Source organism: Ictalurus punctatus, chromosome 1 (genome assembly GCF_001660625.3).
Source record: "Ictalurus punctatus breed USDA103 chromosome 1, Coco_2.0, whole genome shotgun sequence".
In the NCBI taxonomy this organism is placed as follows: Eukaryota; Metazoa; Chordata; class Actinopteri; order Siluriformes; family Ictaluridae; genus Ictalurus; species Ictalurus punctatus.
Window position 1 is genome coordinate 6,564,524 of NC_030416.2, and position 22,044 is coordinate 6,586,567.

A 22,044-nucleotide genomic window follows, 5' to 3' on the forward strand; every position below is an offset into this window, starting at 1 on the left:
TTGGTGATAGGAGTCAGACACTGTATCATATTGCATTTGGTCGTACATTAAACTAAAATATTCAAAACAACGCTGACTTTTAAAAATGTAGTTGCTGTATTTGATAGGAGTCATAAATTATAATGTAGCACATTTGGTTTTGTATGTACAGTACAACTCGTTTAAAGGTAAGAAGTGCTACTTTGTTTATTTTTGATGCTGTGCGCAGCCATGTTGATTTGCCTTCACTTCGTAAACTGGAAAGGAACTCGTTATTGAGAAGACTATCCCAAGTTGAGTAGCAATTTCAAGTTTAGGGGGCGTTTTCTTTGGCTTCCGACCTGTAGTACAACCAGAGGCGTAACTACAGGGCAGGCAATTGCCTGGTGTCCCGCATACTGAGAGGGCCCACGATGGGTTATCATTTAAATGTATTATTATTATTATTATTATTATTATTAGAAATTTTCATCCTAAAATAATGTGCAGGAACATCTCAGCAACCCCCTTAAAGGGGGCCCCTTTGCAGGGCACCATCACATTTGAAGACTTGTTTACTCGTCACTCGTCACTCCTCCACACTCAAGTCGCACAAGCTTTAATTCATGAAAATTAATCTGATAAATTAAAGACAAACAAACCCACATCTAGTTGTCCAATTTCAGAGTTTTATTTCACTTTATTTTAAGATTAATTATTGGTAATAGTTAGCTAGGGTTCACATGTTTTAAGTAGTGTTAGAAGTTCTTAATGTGGGCTGAAATGCAATAGGTATTGGAAATGATGCGCATAACACCGGCGGCACCGCTTGGCAAGTACCGGTACTGTGTCTCTTGCTCCCCCAAATCAATACTTTACATTAGTTAATACACTAGCGTTAGTTGAAGACGGGCATTGTTTGTAGGGTAGCTCCTTTCTTTAATCGTTTTTCTACATTCTTATGATCCATCCATCATGTGTAAAATTGCCATGTATTTCACTACTGAATGGGCTCATACACAAAATACATCCTAATTTAGAGCTCAATAGCATTTGAAAGGAATGACTTACAGTCACAAAGCCAGCTATAAAGTGTTCATGTAGGTGTCATCTATGATGCACACCTTTTATTTTTTAAATGTATTAAAATAAACTGTCAGATCATATCTAAACTTTGTGATGTTTTTATACCGTATGGACTCATACACAAAATATACCATACTTTAAAGCTCAATGTCACGATTTCCCCTCGAGCTGGCGCTGTAGCATGCAGCGTGCTCGGAAACCCAAAGCGCAAGCTCGATGCACGAGCTCGATGCGCGGGCTCAAAGCAAGGTCAAAGCGAGTGCACGTTTTTTGGGTTTTCAGTGACACTTTCTTGTTTACTTTCAACATGTGCATTTGTTATGGTTTATGTCCTGTCTCCACCCCTGTATTGTCATTGGTTGTTTCCTGTATGTGCCATCATTAGTCTCAGCTGTTTAGTGTTCTCCCTTGATTACAGTTGTTATTTAAACCCCTTGTGTCTCTTTGCACTTCGCGATGTATTGAGTGTTATCCCCTTACCAAGTATTTGTACCCTGTACCTTGTTTTGTTTCTTAGTAATTGATCTTGTTTCTCGTTATGTGCTTTTGCCTTGCCTAGTTCATGCCTGTTTGCCAATCGCCTGACCTATTGACTGTTTTTTGACCACGCTAATCATCACATTAAATTACGTGACAGAATACTTCACCTATTATGGATGCAGCAGGAGAGCGAGGAGAGCATCACGCCAGTGTACATAGTAATGTCTGGCCACCATTCATGTCAGTCCAGTTTCCCCAGTGGATGGACATAGAACTCCCTGACCCGTAATATGGCTTGGGCGGCTACCCAAGGTAGTTCATGTTCCACTGCCAAATGTACTTTTCGAGCCTGGTGAACCCCAAGCCGGACAACAGGCAGTGGCTCGGGTTCATTGTGTCCCGGCTTTAGGGCCCAGCCCATGATTGGGCAGAGCATCTGGCCAGTACAGGGTCAAGTGCCCTAAACAATGTAACTCAGTTTGTGGAACTATTAATGAAGGAATTTGGGCGTCCAGGGCAGAGCTACAACCTGGATCAACTTTTGAGGGGAGTCAGTGTGATGAGCAAGCCTAATCTGCCATTCCACACCTTTTATGAGTGGATCGACAGGGCTGCCTCCACAGTTCAGCTCCAGCGCCAGGCCGACAGGGCGATGGTAGGGGTGATACAGGCACGCAAGTCCGAGGACTGCCATAAAGAAGCCACCCTACTTTGTCCTACATGCAGTAATCTTGGGATCCATGGATCATATTTCTGCTCCCGGGAATGTTTTAAAAGCAGCTGGCATACCCACAAATGGCTCCACAAGAGAGCAAGGTCTGAGCTCCAGCCAAATGTCAATGTGGCGACTTCATCTCCAGAGCTCCAACCTGAGAGCCACAAGGTGGTCTCACCTGCAGAGCTCCAGCCGGAGGTCAATATGGCGACCTCTTCCTGAGAGCTCCAACCTGAGACCTATGAGGTGGTCTCACCCACAAAGCTCCAGCCAGAGGTCAACATGGTGACCTCCTCCCCAGAGCTCCAACCTGAGACCCATGAGGTGGTCTCTCCTGCTGAGCTCCAGCCAGAGGTCAATGTGGCGACCTCATCTCCAGAGCTCCAACCTGAGACCCATGAAGTGGTCTCACCTGCCGAGCTCCACTCAGAGGTCAACGTGGCAACCTCATCTCCAGAGCTCCAACCTGAGACCCATGAGGTGGTCTCACATGCCGAGCTCCAGACAGAGGTCAACGTGGTGACCTCATCTCCAGAGCTCCAACCTGAGAGCCACAAGGTTGTCTCACCTGCAGAGCTCGAGCACAAGGGGCACAAAATAGTCTCAGCTCCAGAGTCTTTGTGATTACAGGAAGATGAGAGGGCTGTGGGTGCTGTGTATTGTAAGAAAATGGAGGAACTGCTGCAAAGTCTGACTTTGTAATGATTGTGGTCAGTCTGTCTCCTCAGACACACAGGCTGACTGGCGCTAAAGAACTCACCATGATGAAGCCCAGCAGTACCCTCATTAACATCAGCAGAGGTAACGGTAAATATGTTATATTTACGGCATTTGGCAGACATCCTTATCCAGAGTGACTTACATTCACCTCATTTATACATTTGAGCAGTTGAGGGTTAAGAGCCTTATGAAAGGGCCCAGCTGTGGCATCTTGGCAGTGCTGGGATTTTCTTGTAACTCACAAGAACTCACACGTAACTGACCTTCCGGTCAGAAATCCAACGTCTTAACCATTTAAGACTGTTTAACTTAACTGTTTAGTTCTTATCTTGGTCTTTTTTTCAATACATCATTAAAATGCCCTTTGTACAACCATCTAGTTTGGTTTTAGCCCTGACCAGGAGCAGATGTCACCACGTGGTGCCCAACTTTCAATGTTTCGACTCTGAACCACAACAGTTTGTTGGTCAGAAATGGTGGCCAAATCACTGCCCCCTCCTCCTGGCATTCAGCTCATCTCTTCTCTTCTGTGCTAGAGCCAAAAAGAAGCTCTTTCCCCAGCTTCTTCCAGCCTCTGGCCTTCTGTGTTTCAGGCACAGCCTATTAATTTCATTCTAGTTAGCAGTTTTCACACTTATTGTGGAAATTGTGGAACCAACTTCAACTGGAAACAACCAGGCCTGTCAAGTTTATTTGTCCTTGCAGTGCTTGAGAAGCTGTTGGTACTTGCTGATTTTTCCATGCCACTGCCTCTTCACAGCAATCCTCCCATACAGGGGCAGACTTACAGCCATCCTCCCATACAGGGACGGCTCTGGAGACCGCCTCATTGACCTGGGACAGGAACGTGGCTCGGGAGGCTGCCTCGTCGACCTGGGACAGGAACGTGGCTCGGGAGGCCGCCTCGTCGACCTGGGAGGCACATACCTTGGATCAGTGCTGTCTTACAACCTGACAGGATGTGTGGTTAATTCCACACTTCCGATTCCGGTTGAGTGTACATTGGTGTGTTTGTCTGCCGCTGCTCTCTGGTAATTTTATTTGGTTCCTTTTCTGGCCATTTTAGATAAAATCCTTTGGTCACTGTGACTTTTTGCACCTTATATCAGCGGATTACTTTCTACATGCTACGAGTGAACTCCAACGTTGACTGTCTGCTGCTGCTCTCCCTGTTCTTCATCAGCCTGTTCGCAAGCCTTCCATCCTCCATTACCTCCAGTTTGCTGCGTATTGGCCCGTGGGTTAGTCTCCACTTTCTCTCTGGTCTATTACCTGCTTCTATTTTCTGGGTTTTGAAGGTCTGGGGCATTCTTTTCCAGTCTGCTCTTTTCCTACCCAAATAGTTTTCTGAGTGGTTTTTGTGGTGTTCAGGCCAAAGAGTTGTCTAATCATGGTCGTGTAGATGGAGTAGCAAGAGGTGCTGTTTATGGCGTTGTTTATTAGCACTGTTTTTTCCGTGCTTGCCATCTTTTACAGCTCTTTTACTGTGCATGGCTGGTCAGCCATAGCTGTTTTATTGTTTCTCAGAATATTTTTTCTACAATGGCTTTTCGCTACTCATCAGCAGAGCTTCTACATTTGAACTCACCTTTACCAGCAGGAATTTATAAAACTTGTGTCGTGTTGGGGATTGCTTGTCACCCTCAATATGTTCACAGAGGCACACGTCGTACTGTCATTTCTCCTCACGCATCTGCAGATAATCTTAATCCATCTTTTTTGGTCTCCTTTTTACTACTTTTGTGCTAGATCAAGCGCTGGAAATGGAGTTAGCTTCGGTAACCTCAGATCACTGGAGTATCTATCAACACATTCACCATCTAATCCCATGTCAGATCAACCGTGGACTTTGGACTGTCCTGTCAAATTTGCACTAATAAATGCAAGATCTCTGTCCAACCAAACTTTTATTGTAATTGACTTTTTTACTACTCGTGCTCTGGATTTTTTATTTGTGATGGAGACCTGGTGATTTTACAGCTCTAAAGGAACTTACTCCTCCAGACTGCATGTTTTTTTTAATTCTCCAAGAACTGTAGGTCGTCGTGATGGAATAGCAACAATTTTCAAGAACTCTTTTAAGTGTGAACTCGTGCCTGTTGAAATCTTTCCAAGCTTTGAAGTGCAGCTCTTCAAGGTTGATCTCACTACCTCCTTGCTTTGTGCCCTGGTTTACAGTCCACTTAATTTCAATAAGGATTTCATTAGAGAACTTTCTGACTTTTTGGCCTCTCTGATGTCACACTTTGATAGACTTCTGATTCTGGGTAACTTTAATATCCATGTCTGCTACCAGTCTAAAGAAATAGTTTCTTTGTCTCATGGACTCACTTAACTTTGTACTATTTGTTTCTGGACCCACTCACCAGAAGGGTCACACCTTGGACTTAATGTTTTCACTTGGTTTTTCAGTGACTAATCTTGAAATCTGATCATTGTCTAGTGGTTTTTGACCCTGTGCTGGCTTGTACTCTCCCCAAATCTTATCATTCACCACGTTTTTCTAGATGTTTTAATTCTTCTACTGCCAGGTCATTCAATGATGCCTATTTATCCACTCAAACCCATAATGTTGTTAAAGCCATCTCCTCTCGTGTCTATCCCGATGAATTGGTTGATCTTTTTAACAGTGCCTGCACTGCTACCCTGGACTCAATTGCCCCCTTGAAGTTACAAAGATCCAAGGCGATGAAGAAAGTTCAGCCCTGTTTAAATAACTCCACTCACGCTCTCAGGCAGGACTGTAGGCACGCTGAGCGCAGATTGAAGGAAGACAAACTTCAGATATCATATGAAATCTTCAGGGAGTGTCTTAAGTGGTATCAGAGTGCTGTTAAAGAGGCACAGTCAAAATACATGTGTGATTTAATTACACAAAATGCACAAAGGCCGAAGTTCCTTTTCAGTACAACTAATGCCTTTCTAAATCCCTCTCCTATTGTTCCATTTGAGATTTCTACTGACCTGTGTGATCACATTACACCTGTGCTCGCTTCTCTTCACTGGTTACCGGTCAAGTTCTGTGTTGATTTTAAAATTTAACTTGTTGTTTTTAAAGCTTTGCATGGCCTTGCTCCGCAGTATATTTGTGATCTTCTCACCCCGTACACTGCTTCAAGACACCTTCAATCATCCAGTCAATTACTGCTCTCAGTTCCTCGTTCACGTCTTAAGGCTAAAGGTGACCAGGCTTTCCCCATGGCTGCTCCTAGGCTCTGGAATAGTCTTCCTCTCCACATCAGATCTTCCCCTTCTGTTTCTGTGTTTAAATCTTAGGAAAAAAAAGACTTATTTGTATTCTTTGTTTTAATTGAGGGAATAATTTTTTCATTGGTCTTATCTTTGGTCTTTGTTTACTCTTAATTTGTTTTAATTGTGTTTTATATTTCTCGTACAGCACTTTGATTTCAGCATCTGTTGTTTTAAATGTGCTTTATAAATCAATAAACTAAACTAAACTGTCCTACCACACAGCTTGCAAAGTGGGTCCTCGCTCATCCTGCCTGTGCAGGTTTACTGGGGTTGGAAGGGTGTTGCAGACAACTCTCAGCAGGAAAGACGCAGAATGGCTCCAGCTTCCACAGATCAGTCCATGTGATGTTTCTCTTAGGGAGCTTGAATCCCCCGATTTTTGGCTGTTGGACTCTTAGGGAAGTTCTTGGGGTTCTGGTTTCTTTTTCAGCTGCTCCAGGTTCATTACTATGAGGAACAGTATTGGGGAACTTGTACATCTGGTAACGGTACCTTTTTCAATGGAGTGCCATTTTATGATGAAGTTGTTTGTAGCCACAACCTAATATTCAGTCTTTGAAAAAACTGTAATCATCTTTCTGAGGGGGTCTAGGATGTGGTAATGGTTCATTGCTATTTGGATCAGATTGTGATGGATGGAGCAATTGGTGTTGGCTAGGTCAAACCAGATAAGGGTAAACATTCCTTTTCTTTAGTAATGGAGTCTTGCGGGGTGAGTGTGAGCACTGGAGTGCATTGCCTATTGTTCAGTTATGGGGTCACCCTTCGTTTCCTTAGCACAAGAGTTGGCTTAGGACCAGAGTATGTTTCATGCACACAAGGAAGCCTGGGATTCTGCCCTTTGGCTGGCTGTGTCTGTATATCCATTTTCAGTCATGTACTGAGTTATTCTCTTAACCAGCAATGGGGAAAGGATCTTCCCTTTCATACTTAGGAGGGAGATGGTACCTTTAGTTCAAATACAGCCGATGAGCTTTCACAACCTCCAGAGTAGTTTTTTCTGAACTTTTTGTATCATTTGTAGGATATACCACTGGGGCTTGCGCTAGAGTGATTTACTAATTCTTGAATCCCCTTCCAGGATGGCTCCTTGGTATTGAGGCCTGTTGTTGGGCTACCTGCTAAGTCGAGCTATTGGTTTGCATCTAAGGCGATACTCCTAGACAGGTCTCTGAAGGTCTCCTTTGTGACCTCCTCCACCTCCTCCCTTGAGCTCATCAACTTCCCAGATGGAACACCACTGTACTTCCCCCTCTCACAACTGTAGTTTCTACTTGCTTTTAGTTTCTATGTACTACTTGAGTCAGAAAAAAGGAACAAAAATGTAAAACTGTTTTTTATCTTATCCTGTCATATGCAACATTTCAATAAATGTATATATAGATATTATGAATAGGGCTGCAAAAAAAAAATGTATTTTCATAATCGATTAATTGGCCAATTATTTTTTCAATTAATAAATTAATCTGATGAGGGGGGGACTCCTCAAACTCCCAATACCATTTAGTGTTACAAATATAAACTTTACACTAAAACTTTACATCATACAACTGTTTGTCAGTCTGTGTATATATATACACACACAGTTATGTGAAAAAATAAGTACACCCAATGGAAATTGATGGCTTTTTTAAAAATATTTGGACAAGCAAACTTTTGACCATCTTTGAAACAGTGCTTATTAATTAAAATTGATAAACCTGAACAAAACCAAAAGCTTTTTCCATCATTTATTCAACATAAATAACAATAGATGTGATATTCTTCTATGTAAAAAGTAAGTACACCCTTGGCCTCAGAAGCTAGTATTGCCCCCTTTATCAGAAAAAATATTCTTGTAAACGTTTTACATAATTGTCCACCAGTCTCTCACATGGGCTTGCTGGAATTTATGACCACTCTTCCATGAAATATTCTTTCAGTTGCAAAGTGTTTGAGGGTCCTCAAACAATTATTCAAGATAAACTAATAAAATAATAACAAAAGACAATAAATTAATGAAATAATAAAAGAAAACAAATAAAAAAAAAGTTGCAGCACTATAATGAAAAGTCTTTCCAGTCACTCTGGAAATTCCAAAATGAATGCAGTCAAATGCAGTCGACATCCCCGACTCACCGTGTGGCCTCTTGATATCCGGGTCCTTGAAATCCTCTTGATATCCAGGCCCTATTATACAGCAGGGATTGACATTCTTGTGTTTGTAGTAAATTCTCCGGTGTTAACTGACACAATCGGTGGAATTTTGCTCTCGGGTCAAGAACGTATTGAAATTCACCTTTACTTTATAAAGTCCCTTACTAATTTTCTCTGACGAAATCTAAGGCACAGAGAGGCTTGTGCTGTACAGTAATTTGAATCAGAAGAACTTCTCGTCCTGCAATTATTTAGGTGTTTGAGCCATTTATCTTAAGAATTTTTAAGAGCCTGATTAAATGGCAAACACAGGTCCATAAATCCCTAACCTAATCCCTTGGTCAGTCTGAATTTATTTCAGGATTCCGACCCAGGAGATTATTTTGAAGTGTGCCAACACTGGCTTTCAGGAATTGCATTACATAATCCACTAAAGTGAATACCTTCGTGCATTCCATTCTGATGGACCCACATGGTCCATCTTTAGAAGGTTACCTCAATCAATAGAAAGGGTCACGACAGTTCTATTCGGGTGGCTGGAGAATTGACTAGCTGACATTTGTGGCATGCTGTACACTACCTAACTACATCGCAGACAATACTCAGCCAGTAGAAATGGGTGATGAGACGATGAAACTGGACACCGGTTGGTTAAGTTTAGCAAGCGCAATTTTCCCCCATTCATCCATTATGCATTTCTTCAGCTGCGCAACTATACGGGGCTTCGTTGCCTTATTTTGCGCTTCATAATGCTCCACATATTCTCAAATGGAGACAGGTCAGGACTGCAGGCGGGCCATGCTAGCACCCGCACTCTTTGCTTACACAACCATGCGCTTGTAACCTGTGCAGAATGTGGTTTGGCGTTGTCCTGCTCTGGATGGGAGCATATGTTGCTGCAAAATGTGTACATATCGTTCTGCATAAATGCGGCCCTCACAGATGTACAAGTTACCCATGCCATGGGCACTGACACACTCCCATACCATGACAGACACTGGCTTTTGGACCTGACGCTGATAACAGCTTGGTTGGTCCTTTTCCTCTTTGGCCCAGAGAACACAACAGCTGTTTTATCCAAAAACTATTTGAAATGTCGACTCGTCGGACCACAGAACACGATTCTGCTGTGCTACTGTCCATCTCAGATGAGACCGAGCCCAGAGAAGTCAGCGGCGCTTCTGAACAGGGTTGATGTATGGCTTCTGCTTTGCATAGTAAAGCCTTAACTTGCATCTGTGGATACAGTGGCGAATGGAATGGTGTTGACCGACAAAGGTTTACCAAAGTATTCCAGAGCCCATGTCAGGATATCCATTACATGGCGGTTTTTAAGACAGTGACGTCTGAGGAATCAAAGATCACGCACATTCAGGAGTGCTTTTTGGCCTTGCCCTTTACGCACCGAGATTTAACCGGATTCCTTGAATCTTTTCATTATATTGTGCACTGTAGAAGGTGAAATGCCCCAAATCCTACCGATTTATCTTTGGGGAATGTTGTTCTCAAAGTGTTGGATTATTCGCTGATGCATCTGTTGGCAGATTGGTGAGACTTGACCCATCCTTGCTCTTGAAGGAGTAGGTCTTTTTTGGAGGCTCCTTATATACTATGATTAGACGATCGCCTCACCTGTTTCACATCACCTTCTTATTTCAACTTGTCACATCGTTATTAGTCCTAAATTGCCCTTGTCCCAACTTTTTTGGAACATGTTGCTTGCATAAATTTCAAAATAAACATTTACCATCAAAAAACTATGCAGTTGACTAGATAAAACATCAAATACCTTGCCTTTATCAATTTTTGTTTAAATACAAGTCAAAGTACATTTATACATCACTCCTCTTTGTTTTTATTAGCATTTTCCATACTGTCCCAACTTTTTCGGAATCGAGGTTGTAGTTGAAGGCGTGCCTGAGGGTTTCATTACATCAAAGACCCAGGCAACACCTCCTTAGCCAGCACTATTGCATACCTCTGGTATGGTATTAGAGGACCCATCCATAAACATTTCCCTTAACAACCTCAGAAATGCTGGTTGATTTGTCCCCTAAATCAGAGGATGGGTGAGACAAGGACTTACCTCTACTGTATGTTTTTGTCCCTGGAATTGAATTGTGACTGAAAACATGTTATAGCAAGTAGAACAAGAATTTATTTTCACTAACAAAAAAGATTCTGCACGTCTGTACATTCTCTATATATCAATTCATTCAACTGAATACAGGTTACATTTATGCATTGAATAACTGATTGAATATCTTTTATAAGCAGTGCCTCTAGATGGCAGCATACCCTGCAGTGATTCGCAACTGAATGTTCTAGAATAGTAACTTCAATCCGGTTCTCCGTCATTCACATTTCTAGTCTTTGTCCTTTTGTCTGTTCAACAACATTTACCGTTTTCTCGTTTCCGGAAAATTCACCTGTTTCAATTTATTATTACATTTACAGCATTTAGCATATGCCCTTATCCAGAGCAACTTACAGAAGTCCTACCAAAAGTAGTCTCTATCAAAAATACATCCTGTTAATTTATTAGAGACGAAGAATACCATTGAGGAAAAAACCTGTAATGGGGAGGTTAATACATCAAGAAAAGGAAAAAAAAACAAGTTTATATTTTTCAAACAGTAAGTACTCATTCAAGTGTTTGGTGAAGAGGTCTTTAGTCTTCTTTTCATAACAGCTAGTGGCCTCAGCTGTTCATACAACCCAGGGAAGTTAATTCCACTGCCTGGGTGCCAGGAGAGAGGAGTATTGATGCATGTCTTACTTGTACCTTGAGGGATGTTGGGTTTAGTCGAGCAGTGTTAGAGGTTTGAAGGGATAGTGGTGTGGAGTAGGGAGTGAAAAATGTATTCAAGTCGGTGGGCGCTGGTCCATATTTTTCTTTGTAAGTAAGCATAACTGTTTTAAATCTGATGCACGCAGCTACAGGAAGCTATTGATGGGAGAATGTAAAAGTAAGGTGATGTGGGAGAATTTGCAGCTGCATTCTGGATCAGGTGCAAGAGTTGGATGGTGTACCGAGGAAGATTTGTAAGGAGCAAGTTAGAGTAGTCCAGTCTCAAGATGACATGGGACTAAACAAGCACCTGAGTGGACTCTGTGGATAGAAATGGCTGGATCCATGTGAAGAGAAACCTGCATGACAGAGTCAGGTTAGCAATGTGAGTCAAGAAGGACATTTTGTTGTCCAGATCTACCCCAAGGTCTTGTGGGGTGCCAGATGGTATGATATGATTTGCCCCGAGAGATTACAAGATCTTGCAGCTCCAGAAATATACCGCAGCTCAGTCTTGCTGGGATTTAGTTTCAGTTAATGATCTGCTAATGATGTGTGAGTTATCTAGAGTGGGTTTTTTTTTTTTTTCCAGAATGCAAATAATGCTTTATTTGAAGGCAGTTGGTACATAACCAGGTGTTATGGAGCCATTTACTATGGAGATGAGGAAATGGAGGAAGGTCTTGCAAGATAGTGTGGAGCATTTTGGAAAGTCTAGGATCCAGCGGACAGGTGGTAGGACTGCTGGACATGATCTGCAGGATCGCTTCTCTAGAAAGATGAGAAAACTGTGTTAAAGTAGTTCGGGATAGTGAATGTGCAGTGTAGGAATAGGGCTAGGAGGGAAATATTGGCACGCTTTGTTAATCTTCTGACAAAGCCATCAGCAGTCCTGGAGCTTATTGAGCTTGTGCAAATGAAATGCAGATGCTTTCTGCTTTCCCTTGTTTCTATAAGCAGTCGTCTTAGCATGTCTTAGCAGTGGTCACACCAGAGGAGAACTCTGACAGGAGATCGTGGTATGAGAGATCAGAATCAAATTGTGATTTCCTCCACTTTCTCACAGCTGTTCTTAATTCTGTCATTTTGCTGCAGAGCACATTTGACAGCCAGTGAGCCGGGTGAAAATACTTCCAAGGTCTGGAAGATAGAGGGCAGAGGTGGTCAATGAATTAAGAAAGTGAAGAGAGGAATGTATTGCTGTCAATCTCAGTCTCTTCACCTGACTTGCAGTCTCAGACATTGTTTATGCTTCAGTGACAGACACAGGTTCAGCTCAAGGCCCACTGGCAGTCTCAGGTTGTGCTTCCGTCTTACTAGCAGTCTCGGGTTGTGCTTATGGCCCACTGGCAGTCGGTCTCAGGCTGTGCTCCTGTCCCAATGGCAGTCTCCAGTTGTGCTCATGGCCCACTGATGGTCGGTCTCAGGCTGTGCTCCTGTCCACTGGCAGACACAGGTTTTTCTTTTGGCCCACTGGTGGTCTCAGACTGTACTCCTGTCCCACTGGCGGTCTCGGGTTATGCTCCTGGCCCACTGGCAGTCTCGGGTTATGCTCCTGGCCCAATGGCAGTCTCCCCAGTGTCTGTCACTGCCTCTGTTCCTCCAGCAGTTCAGTATTAGTCACTGATTCAGCCCCCAAACCTATTTTTCTTTCTTGTACTTATTTCTTGGCAGTTTGTGGACGCTTTAGTACTTTCAGTGCTAGAATTTCTTGTCAACTTAGTGTCAACAGCTCTATGCTTATTATCAAATATTTTAACACTGTGTTACATGCTACAGAAAGTTGCCAAAAAAATATATAAAATTCAGTGTTCTATTAAATATCCAGTCTGAATTTAAAAACAAAAAAACAACAAAAAAAAAACCCTACTGATCCATCTGAGAACTGCCTGGATGTGGCCTAATATTTAACAAGCACACTTGACTGATAACCATCTGACGGAAACTCTCAGCCTCCAACGCCACTCAAGCGGAACAATGGAAAACAGAATGGCATAATAGAAAATGAAACTTGTGATCATTATTTTTAACTCTTCCATTACGTATATTTGCAAACTGGAGACCGAAGGCATGTCTAAGAGTGTATATTTTGAAGTCTTGAAGTCACTTTAATTCCTGAACACATATTTTGATGGCACCCTCTCCAGGGTGTACCCCGCCTTGTCCCCGATGCTCCCAGTGATAGGCTCCAGGGTCCTCGTGACCCAGTAGGATAAGTGGTATAGAAGATGGATGGCTGGATATTTTGATGGATAACTAACCTGACATTATTTCAGAGCCGATTTTTAAAGTCATATTCATAACTGTGTATAAACCTCACTGATATTGCTAGCTAGGTGGCTAACATAAACTAATATGACACAATAATTCAGTCATTAGCCTGGTAATCATCCATCATTTATAACAGTAGGCCCACACAACCATGTACACAACCCTCAATGCGCCGTTTACTACTACTACCTACTACCAAAATAGATCTACAGATGATGCAATTTCCACCACACTAATAACATGGTTCACATAGTGGCAAGGCTGAAGGAAGAGCAGTAATCCTATGGACACCTGAGGAGGTGTGACAGGCAGTAATGCCATAGCAGGTCAGCATCTACCTGTGTAATCAGTATTATGCAACTCGCTCACCATCTGTCTGACTGTATGACAGCAGGTGGTGAGGATGTGACCCAACTGTTCATCTACACTGACTCTCAGCACAGGGGCTCTTCTACTCCCTGTATATTTATGACTCTGTGGCTATGCATGAGTCCAATGTCAACATCAAATTTGCTGATGACTCAACGGTCAGTGATCTGTGTATTATTATGTTATGTGTAATAAAGTGGAATGACACGGGAAAAAAGTATTGAACACGCTAAGAAAAAGCAGTACTCCAAGGCAAGGTAAGGTAAGGTAAGGAACCTGGTGAAATCCGTAAGCAGTTAGAAAGTCCCCCTATTATGATGATGTTTTTTCTCTGAAACTAATTGAGAGTTTCCTTTGCTGTATGTTTTGGATCGTTGTCCTGCTGGAAGGTCCACTCACGTCTCATCTTCATCATCCTGGTGGATTGCAGCTGATTCTTATTAAGAATCTCCTGGTAAAGGGCTCCATTCATCGTTCCTTCAATTATATGAAGTCCGCCAGTACCATGTGATGAAAAACAGCCCCACAACATGATGCTTCCACCTCCACACTTCACTGTTGGTACAGTGTTTTTAGGGTGATGTGCAGTGCCATTTCTTCTCCAAACATGGTGTGCAGTATGACAGGCAAAAAGTTAAATCTTGCGCTCGTCTGACCAGACTACACTCTCCCAGTGTTTCATAGTCTTGTCCAAATGAGTTGTAGAAAACTTTATACGAGCTTCAACATTCCTTTTCTTTAGTAATGGAGTCTTGTGGGTGAGCGTGAGCAGTGGAGTGCATTGCCTATTGTTTTCTCTGTGACGACGGCACCTGCTGCCTCCAAGTGTTTCTGGAGCTCTTTCTGAGTGGTCCTTGGCTCTTGGGTACTCTTCTGACTATTCTTCTGAATCCCTGGTCAGAAATCTTGCAAGGAGCTCCTGTGTGTGGCCAGTTGATGACGGAGTGATGTTGCTTCCACTTGTGGATAATGGCCCCAATGTTTCTTACTGGAAGATTCTGAAGTTTTGAAATATGTCTGTATCTGATTTCATCAATATATTTTGCAATAACAAGGAAACACCTTTTTATAGACCATCAATTTACTAACCCAGCTGATATTAACTTGAACAGATAGGAGGTATAATTACTTACGGATTTCAGCTGCTTCCTTGCCTTACCTTGCCTTGGAGAACTGCTTTTTCTTAGTGTCTTCAATACTTTTTCCTGTGTCATTCCACTTTACTATACATAACTTTATTTATGGACTTTAATGTTGTGAATTCTTTATATTTCTTCTTGAGTTAATATCAAAGTCTGGTGAAAATTTCACGAGAATTTCATTGGAAATATATTTTTGACACGTTCAATACTTTTCCCCCCACTATATATTATTTGACAACTTCTACATTATCAAGTCAGTACAAAAAAACATTTAGATTCCTAAACATTAGTTTTCAAGCACAAAATTTAATGTTACAGAAAAATGCATATTACGTAAGAGATTACTTTTCAGAAAAAGAGCATAATGAAGGCTGCTGGATTTTGCCGCAAAAATAAGAAGCAAGTGCGACAGTCAAAGTCTCCAGAAGAACTGTGGCTGGTTCTGCAAGATGCTCAATAAAACTTACCAGCTAATTTTCTTATAAAACTGCACAAATTGTACCAGAGACTACTATTTTTATTTTTTTTGTCACACCAAATATTGACTTTGTTTCATTTACTACTGTTTACTGCTCTTTACTGCTCTTTTTCTATGTAGGAACATTTATTTTCATTAATTTGAAGGCACCTTTGCTCTACAGCATTTCTTTGCATGTGCCTAAAACTTTTGCACAATACTGTATAGTGTGTGTGTGTGTGTGTGTGTGTGTGTGTGTGTATATATATATATATATATATATATATATATATATATATATATATATATATATATATAGAGAGAGAGAGAGAGAGAGAGAGAGAGAGAGAGAGAGAGAGATTGATAGACAGTAGACTATATATAGACTTTCAGCTTTAATTCAAGGGGTTTAACAAAAATATTGCACGAACCATTTAGGAATTACAACTATATTTTACAGTGTAAAATTCACACAGTCCCTCCATTTTCACAAGCTCCAAAATAATCGAACAATTGCTTGATAAGCACTTTCCTCGTTATTTTCATGGCAAATCAAGGAGATAAAAGGTCTGGAGTCTTGAATTTGCATTTGGGAGCTGTTCATGGGAACACTCAATATGCGGTCCAAAGAGGTGTCGATGCAAGTTAAGGAGGCCATCATTACGCTAAAAAAACCACAATAGACCTATCAGAGAGATTGCAGAAACTTTAGGAGTGGCCAAATCAACAATTTGGTACATTCTTAAAAAGAAGGAATACACTGGTTCTTTAGACAATCGAAACCAAGATAAACATGTACCAGAATGATTGGAAGAGTTCGTGATCCAAATCATACCACATCATCTCTCAAACATGGTGGAGGAAGTGTTATGGCACGTGCATATATGGCTGCCAGTGGTATTGGGTCAGTGGTGTTTATTGATGATGTGACTGCTGATAGAAGTAGTAGGGAGAAGTCTGAAGTGCATAGAGCTTTACTTTCTGCTCAGATTCAGTTAAATGCTGCAAAACTGATAGGACAGCACTTCACAGTACAGATGGATAATGACCCATAACGTACCGCAAACGAAACCCAAGAGCTTCTTAAGGCAAAGAAAAAGAATGTTCTTAAATGGCCGAGTCAGTCACCTGACTTCAACCCATTTGAGAATGCTTTTCACTTACTAAAGACAAAACTGAAAGCAGATAGAGTCAGAAACAAGCAGCAACTGAAGGTGGCTGCAGTAAAGGCCTGGCAAAAAAAAAAAAATCCTTATATTTATAATTGTTTGTACAATGCCTGTGAAAATGGAGGGACTATGTAAAATAGCTATAATTCATAAATAGTTAATGCAATATTTGTTTTAAACACCTTGGACTAAAGTTGAAAGTCTGCACTTCAATTACATCTTGATTGCTTCATTTCAAATCCATTGTCATGGTGTACAGAGGCAAAACTAAATAAAAAAAAAATTGGGTGACTGTCCAAATACTTATGAACCTGACAGTATATATATATTTTTCCTGCATTGTTGTTGGTCCTTTGCACATACGAATTTCACCTACCCTTTATACATTATTTAATAACTGTGTAAACTGTGACTTGGCAATACTTCTTTATTATTAACAAGTGCTAGAACTAAACAACAGCACTAACGGAACTAAACATCCGCACTAATGGTGAAAATGTGGATCCTGTGGAAAATGTGTAGAATAACTACCAAGATGTTACTACTTTGTTATTGCTTATTAATGCATACTATATCATCCCAAGCTCGTTAGATCAAGTTTTCTTCCTATGATTATAGGATCTTTTAAACATACCATATACAGTATGTGCACTCTATAGGTATACAAATAACTGGCTGTAGCCCATCTGTTGCTATGCACAGTTTGTCAGCCCCCTTATCCCTATACATAAAAAGGGGCTACCATAGATCCACTGCTGTCCAGATATTATTTGTGTGATATACTATTCCCAGGACCGCAATCAAGAGAGAAAATACACTGTACGCTACCATAGATCCACTACTGCCCAGATATTATTTGTGTGATATACTATTCTCAGGACCGCAATCAAGAGAGAAAATACACCATAAGCAATCTTAGTGGTTTCTAAGCCAACTTTTGAGAACGTGACTAATATTTCAGGTTTCCCAAAACATGAATCTCGGATAATCTCAGTGCTGAATTGCCTACTTCCTCCATTTTAGTAGGTCTGCTTTTAGAAGTCCTACACTGGAGGAAAATTACACTGAATAATTTGGAAGGTCAACGCTTATTAACTCCCAGGGGAAATGATGCCATCACAGTCATTTACACGCTCCTCCTCAGCACATGAGCACTGTATCATAAACTGTAGGCATTCTCTGGTTACACTCACAAAACAAAACCTTCCAGGACCTGATTATAAAGGGAAAATGATCCGGAGTTTGGGCAAACCGTCGGCTTGGCGCTGCCGTTCAGCTGTTGAAGTGAAAAGCAAAGTAAGTTGACGTTAGTAGATTGGTAAATGAATTTACTTGCACATGCGCAGTTCATCGTGATTCATCAGTATTAATACGTTTGTCAAACATGCTTGTCAGTTTTTGGCTTGAGATTTCCTTTCATGACTAATCTATATTTAGAGTCTATCACTGCTTTGCTAACAGAAATGAAAAGGAACAGACAGTGCCTGTGCATAAATAATTGTCAAAATGTCAAAACTAGGTATGGACCTTAAGGTTTTAGTAGTCATACAAGCAGTATCAGCATTTAGGTCCTATTCAGCGACACTTTAACTCGTGAATTAATACATTTTCATTCACTCGACCAGCCATACACTGTAGCATAGCATCTAATTCAACACTAGACATTTTGCTGTAATTGATATTATATATTTTTTCTTCTTTCTTTCTAAAGTTCGGGGCAGAGTTTAGGAGATTTTCTCTGGATCGCTATGAGCCTGGCGTGTTTAAGGACTTTTGCCAGTTTATCCTGAAGCTACACCACCTGTTTCCCGCAGAAATTTACATCAGCTATGCAGATGTACACGGAGACTTACTGCCGATAAATAATGATGATAATTTCTGTAAAGCAGTGTCTACTGCGCAGTCGCTACTGCGCGTCTTCATCCAACTGCAAGGTATGTTAGGTTTGCTATAAAGGGGGGAAGGTTGGGATTGGTCCTCGAGCCCATAGTCAGGAAAGGGTGGCAAAAGGACTCCAAGGATTGAAAACTGTCCAGGTAAATAAATAATAATAATAATTCCAGAGGGGCCAAGTGCATTAACATGTCCACATCATGTATGCAGATTTTAAAAGAATGTGTGCTATATAGTATTATTATTATTATGTTAATATATAATATACATTTATATCATACTGCATTTTTACTATCAATTTATCATGTAGAGTAAGAAGCTATAAGTATTCATCAAAATCCTTACTTAACGCTTAGTGTGTAATACAGTCTTACAGTATTGATTGAATGCGCAGTGTTTAAATAACATATGAAGTATTGAACCCACAATGTCGAATTCAATCTTGCTGTGTTTAAAACACACCCACAGTTTGAACAGAATGAACTTTTACATTGTTCCTTTGTGTCATTTGTGCTGAAATTCTACAGTCACTATACATGTCTATACCTATACCTATACATGTCTCTTTCACAAATACAATAAAATAGTATGAAGAAACATTTCAAATGTTTCTTGCTTTCTATGATAAAAATTTGTATCTACATTGTATGACAGTGGTTTGTTTGTTTGGTTGAAAGTATCCCATAACTTGTTCTCTCTGTGTAATGGCTGCTTATCAGAGTGCTCATCAGGCCATGAGTCTCTCTGTCTGAAACAGGAAGCAATTTATCTCCTCAGGAATTATGTGTACTTAAGTGTAATTTCTCAGCTGTGTCTTGCGATGGGCTTGTTTGCATGACCAAGTCTTCCAGTCATATTTATTTGTATTTATTCTCTTTGTAAATGTGACATTTGAAGCAGATACCGTGATGTACTGCAAACTATCATATTGGGTTGTTATCATAGCATTTCACACCTGTCTGAAACATTGGTGTTTTACAGAGGAAATGGATCAAGTTAACATTTGTACCAACTGTGTGACCAGGAGAAAGAAGTCCACCATAATGGTACATGGTGATGCCAGCCAAAGAGGACACGTTCAGATTGGCTTGCCCCAGAACTTCCGTCCAGTCTCCTCAATAATTGATGTTGACATCTTGCCTGAATGCCACAGAAGGGTTCGTCTGTACCACCAGGGTTCAGACAGGCCTTTGGGTTTCTACATCCGTGATGGAATCACATTCAGTGTAACTCCTCATGGACTTGAGAAAGTTCCAGGAATCTTCATCTCACGATTGGTTCCTGGTGGATTGGCTGAGAGCTGCGGTCTTTTGGCCATTAATGACCAGATCCTGGAGGTCAATGGTATCGAGGTGATAGGCAAGACCCTGGACCAGGTTACAGACATGATGATTGCTAACAGCCGCAACCTAATCATTACTGTGAAACCAGCAAACCAGAGCAAACACATAAAAAGTCCCGCCGTCTCCCCTAACCCAGAACTCCAGTTTGATGGCAAAGGTTCTATAAGCTACCCAGGACTTCCTATGATTATGGGAGCCTATGTTTGGACACATAATGACTCAGTGAGCGATGATGATTCAGACATGGTTGTAGAGAAACCTCTGAAACCTTCAGCCCACTTCTCCAGCACTACAGTATCCTCCCCGTCTTTTCAAACTAGCATTCACAATCGCCACAGACATAGTCGTCCCTATTCTCAAGAATCGTCCCGCTCCCAGCTCTACCTCAATTACACAGCTCATCCTGGGTTCAGCACTTCACTGCAGAGAGAAATTAGCTCACAACAGATTTATATGAGTAACCCAGCATTCAGACAGAGCACATCCAGCCCCTTTGACATCTTGGGCTCATTGAGCCCAGCTCTGCGGCAACGCCTCATGATACCTCAAGGATCCATGGAGGAGGATGGAGTTGTTATTACTCTATGACACTAACTTTATTTAAATCTGTACTGCTAAGGCACGTTACGGGCACAACTTTTTCAACTGTACAGAATATAAACCACTGTATGTGATATAATATTTAACAAAAGATATCACATTCTATTTTAATTTCAAAGTATAATTGTAAATAGCAATATACCTTCATATTAATTATTCCCAATAAATACTGTATATATAATAATAGCCAGAAAAAAAACTCTCTTCCTTGAGCATATATATATGATATATATATATATATTATAGGTCATGTTTATATAGGCTTATATATAAACCTTAATTTTACTGACTGCATTATGCTTTATTTTAGATGCTTTATTACTTTATTTTAGTTTTAGTGTTTTAACTGAGCAGACCATACTAGTGAAATTGTATACATATAAACATACACACATACATGTTTGTTTTTTTCAAACATAGATGTTTTTTTAACTCTCATGAATTGCTTCTTATGGTTTTCTGTTTTAACTGAACCGGAATAAGGAAAGGTATTTTTCTTGATGAACTGATTAGCTGAGCTGGTACAGTACATCAGGTGTGTCATGTTGCATGTTGATTATCATGTACTGTAAAGAGTTTATTCTCCACTTCACTAAATTGCCAGCTCATTACCATGGGTCTTGAACAAGAGTTAGGGTTAGGGTTAGGAAAGTCTGGAATTTAATTTATTAAAACGTATTTCATGTAAAGTAGACACAGAGGTTTTAAGACTAGTTTGGATGTTCCTTTATCTTCTGCACTAATGAAGCTTCCCTAATGCGTGTTACTAATATATGTTTCCCTTTCCATGATAGAGTTTTTTTTTTAAAAAAAAAAACTCTATAGGGCTAGGCTTCAGGTTACAGCATGTTAGGAATTTGTATTTGTTTGTGTATGTATTCAAATTTTACATTGCAGTCTCAGCAGATGGATGAATCCTTTGTTTGTAGACATACAGTGCAGGAAATAAGTATTGAACGTGTCAACATTTTTCTAGGTAAATATATTTCCAATGGGGTTAGTCACATGAAATTGTCACCAGACATCAGTATTAACTCTAGAAATCTGGAAATACAAAGGATTCACAACATTAAAGTCCATAAATAAAGTTATGCGTAATAAAGACGAATGACACAGGAAAAATGTATTGAACACACTAAGAAAAATCAGTTCTCCAAGGAAAGGTAAGGCAAGGAACCAGCTGAAATATGTGAGTAATTAGAAAGTAATTATACCTCCTATCTGTGCAAATTAATATCAGCTGGGTTAGTAAACTGATGGTCTATAAAAAGGCTTTTCGTTACCAAGATGTCACACAAGAAACATCTCATGGGTAAAAGCAAAGAGCAAGATTTCTGAGTAGGGATTGAAAAGAATAGTCATAAGAGTAGCCCAAGAGCCAAGGACCACTCAGAACGAGCTCCAGAAACACAGACAGCAGGTCCCATCGTCACAGAGAAAACAATAGGCAGTGCACTCCACTGCTCGAGCTCAGCCTACAAGACTCCATTACTGAAGAAAAGGCATGTCGAAGCTTGTTTAAAGTTTGCTACAACTCATTTGGACAAGTCTATGAAACACTGGGAGAGTGTAGTCTGGTCAGACGAGAGCAAGATTGAACTTTTTGGCTGTCATACTACACATCATGTTTGGAGAAGAAATGGCACTGCACATCACCCTAAA

At 40.7% G+C, this 22,044-nt stretch overlaps 1 protein-coding gene across 1 annotated transcript; it reads left to right on the top strand.

Annotated features, from left to right (window-relative positions):
• Positions 1–17,542: 17,542 nt before the first annotated feature.
• On the top strand, positions 17,543–20,576 carry pard6ga (par-6 family cell polarity regulator gamma a). The gene is made up of 3 exons (XM_017467347.3): positions 17,543–17,842; positions 18,258–18,480; positions 19,421–20,576. The coding sequence occupies exons 1-3, from the start codon at positions 17,654–17,656 to the stop codon at positions 20,368–20,370; spliced, it is 1,362 nt and encodes a 453-aa protein (XP_017322836.2). The 5' UTR covers positions 17,543–17,653; the 3' UTR covers positions 20,371–20,576.
• The last annotated feature ends 1,468 nt before the right edge of the window (positions 20,577–22,044 follow it).

What these genes read in the sequence shown, in the direction of transcription:
- pard6ga (XM_017467347.3), top strand. Translation starts at nt 17,654, where the DNA reads ATGATGCCATCACAGTCATTTACACGCTCCTCCTCAGCACATGAGCAC. An exon ending in CTGTTGAAGTGAAAAGCAAA is followed by an intron (nt 17,843 to 18,257) that starts GTAAGTTGACGT and finishes TTCTTTCTAAAG; the next exon opens with TTCGGGGCAGAGTTTAGGAG. An exon ending in CGTCTTCATCCAACTGCAAG is followed by an intron (nt 18,481 to 19,420) that starts GTATGTTAGGTT and finishes GGTGTTTTACAG; the next exon opens with AGGAAATGGATCAAGTTAAC.